Here is a 3,002-nt window from a genome sequence, read left to right on the forward strand (position 1 = left end):
AACTAAACAGATATATATATATAATAAATTTACCTTCCGATAACAACGGAAAATAAACATAGTTTAATTCTAAATAAATAATCACTTACTTTAAGCAACTTGCAAGTCACTTCTCGTTTATAATTAAATCAATTCCCTTTTGCAAGTAAAAAGATGCTCCCATTTCCTCCTATTTGCAATTCTGCCCTTCCTTTCACTCCTCAAAACCCACCCTGCCTCTTCACTCTTCACTCTCTCTCTAAACTCTGTTTAAATTTTTGCTTCTTTTTCTCTCTTACGCCAACCATATAGGTACTTGTACATTGTACGGCTTAATGGAGGCGGCGGACTTCTTCGTCGGAGGATATTACGATGGTGCAGCAGGCGACGGTTTCTTGCCGGAGCAAAAGCTACCAGAGAATTTCACGGTGGACGACCTCCTTGACTTCTCCAATGAAGATGCTATTATCAACGATTGTTTCATCGACAATGTGGCCGCCAATTCCACCGATTCCTCCACCGTCACTACGGGAGGCGATAACCACTTCTCCTCCGCTAATGTCCCTCACCACTCTCAGTTCTCCGGCGAACTCTGCGTCCCGGTAATTAACCGAAATGTTCTATTAGCTTTTTTCCCCCCTTATTTTTGCATGGTAAAAGATTGTTTTCACGTACTCAAGTAATTTGTTTTGGCGAGTCGTACTTAAAATATTTTCAACTTGTAGACATTTATCATTTTTAAGATAAAAGTGTAAAAATGGATAAATAAACACTTCTTTTCTTCTGAAATCAATTGAACAATTATCAAATTAGACTTCCTAATTTTTCTTTTAATAGATTTATAATTTGTATGTGGAATAAAGAAATAAATAAAATTCATAAAGAGATTATTAAAGTAAATTGAATCAGAAATGAAGTGAAATTATTTTAGTAAACATTTTGGTTTTGCAGTATGATGATTTGGCGGAACTTGAATGGCTCTCGAATTTCGTAGAAGACTCCTTCTCAACAGATCAGAATTTACAAAGCAACCTCCAGATATTGGCCACCTCAAAATCACCCACGCCCGAATCATCCTCTTCATCCACCCGATCCGACAACAACCTGATTTTCCAACACGACATTCCACACCCGGCGAAGGCCCGGTCTAAGCGTTCACGGGCACCACCTTGCGATTGGTCCACCCGGGTGCTCCACCTCATCCCGAAATCCATGGGCCAGAAGAAAAGGGAGAACTCCAACGCCAACCCGGAGTCTTCGGGTCGTAAATGTTTGCATTGTGCGGCGGAGAAGACCCCGCAATGGAGAACGGGTCCAATGGGTCCGAAAACACTTTGTAATGCGTGTGGGGTGAGGTATAAGTCGGGTCGGTTGGTATCTGAATACCGACCCGCGGCGAGCCCGACATTTGTGTCGACGAAGCATTCGAATTCGCATAGGAAAGTTTTGGAGCTTAGGAGGCAAAAGGATTTGCCAAGAGCACAGCACCAACAGTTCCTTAGTCAAACTTCGATTTTCGGCATATCCAACGGTGGTGGTGGTACTGATGATTTCTTGATCCATCATCATGGTGTGCCCCATTTTAGGCACATGATTTAGTTATAATTTCAACCCAAAAAAGAAATTGTATCTCCTTTCCTAAATTTTGGACTTCAAAAAAGAATTTTGTACTTTTTTTTTTAAATGGATCTAGAAAAAAAAATTCGAATTTTAAATATGTGAAGTAATATTAAAAGAGAAACATTTCCTAAAAACGACGGTATGAACAAATAGAATTGAAGTCGTTTTCTTTTAAGGATCAAAATTCAAATTCCTTTATATATACTTAAATTAAAAATCAACATCATAATACAAAATATAGCAATTAATATCTGGTTTTCAAAACAACCCTTACTCATCTTTTTTTTTTTATAAAAAATAAAGGTATTTTTTAATTAGTTAAATATTAAACTAATTTGTGGATTAATACTCAAACTTCAAGGACCCAAATTACTGGGCATAAAATTCAGTGAAATAAAATCAAAGTGAACAAAATCAATTTAGACATCGTCTTTGGCACGTACCAAATTCATAGGGGTTAACTCACAATAGAGAATTAATTTGTAGTAGAGATCCAGAAATATTGAGAGACTCAACAATCTTATTATTATTTAAGGGCAGAATTAGGCTGCATAGTTTGCCTAATGGTCACATGCCAAAGTGAGAAAAATAATAACAAAAATCATAATTACTTCTTCATTGCTTGTCTACCTGACTCTAAACATTTGCTCTTCCAATTGGGTCCACTCTAATTGTTTTTAAATTTTTTTTATGATTATTTTATGGTCTAATTTAAATTTCATCTTTTCACATTATACAAAAGTTAATAAATTAACTCTTTTACTTTTATTTGTCAAATTTTACTTATTGTTTTTCTGGAAAGCTTAGACATTGGTTTAGTTATAGCTAATTTATTACATATAAATTGTTGAATTGTTAATTTTTAAGCCAACAATTTAATGGTATTACCCGATTAAATTAACTTCTCAATTTTTATAATGTATAAGGATAAATTTTTAACAACTTAAAATACTGAGACTAATTTTTAAAATTTTCTAGAGTAGAAGAATGAATTCAAATTAAACCAATAATCTTTTATATATCTTTCTTTCCTAAACGCCTAAAACCCATCTAAAATTCGAAAATAACATCATTGAAATTAAATAAATAATATGATGGTACATAATTTAATCAAGATTGATATAACATTTTTGAAATGAATATAGAAGTGTTTAAAGAATATGATATATGAATTTGAGCTACTTTCTTTTTGTCACTTTATAAAAAGCCTAGACGAGGTAAATAATCAATTTTAAAAAGCATAAAAAAGTACATCATATATATACATGGTGGTCATATATGCATTCTAATTTAAAAATGTGCACGGGAGCGAAGGAAATGTATAGGCAAGTGGATATGTGTTAGGCTTGAATTTGTTATATAATATTTATTCTATATATATTCGTCATATATTCAAGAATATA

The 3,002-nt window shown here is 33.6% G+C and overlaps 1 protein-coding gene across 1 annotated transcript; it reads left to right on the forward strand.

Moving 5' to 3' along the window:
- Positions 1-206: 206 nt before the first annotated feature.
- LOC107952630 (GATA transcription factor 4) lies at positions 207-1,731 on the forward strand. Its single transcript, XM_016887826.2, has 2 exons — positions 207-581; positions 931-1,731. The coding sequence occupies exons 1-2, from the start codon at positions 315-317 to the stop codon at positions 1,576-1,578; spliced, it is 915 nt and encodes a 304-aa protein (XP_016743315.1). The 5' UTR covers positions 207-314; the 3' UTR covers positions 1,579-1,731.
- Positions 1,732-3,002: the final 1,271 nt, after the last annotated feature.

The sequence above is a fragment of the Gossypium hirsutum genome, chromosome A02 (assembly GCF_007990345.1).
Source record: "Gossypium hirsutum isolate 1008001.06 chromosome A02, Gossypium_hirsutum_v2.1, whole genome shotgun sequence".
NCBI lineage: Eukaryota > Viridiplantae > Streptophyta > Magnoliopsida > Malvales > Malvaceae > Gossypium > Gossypium hirsutum.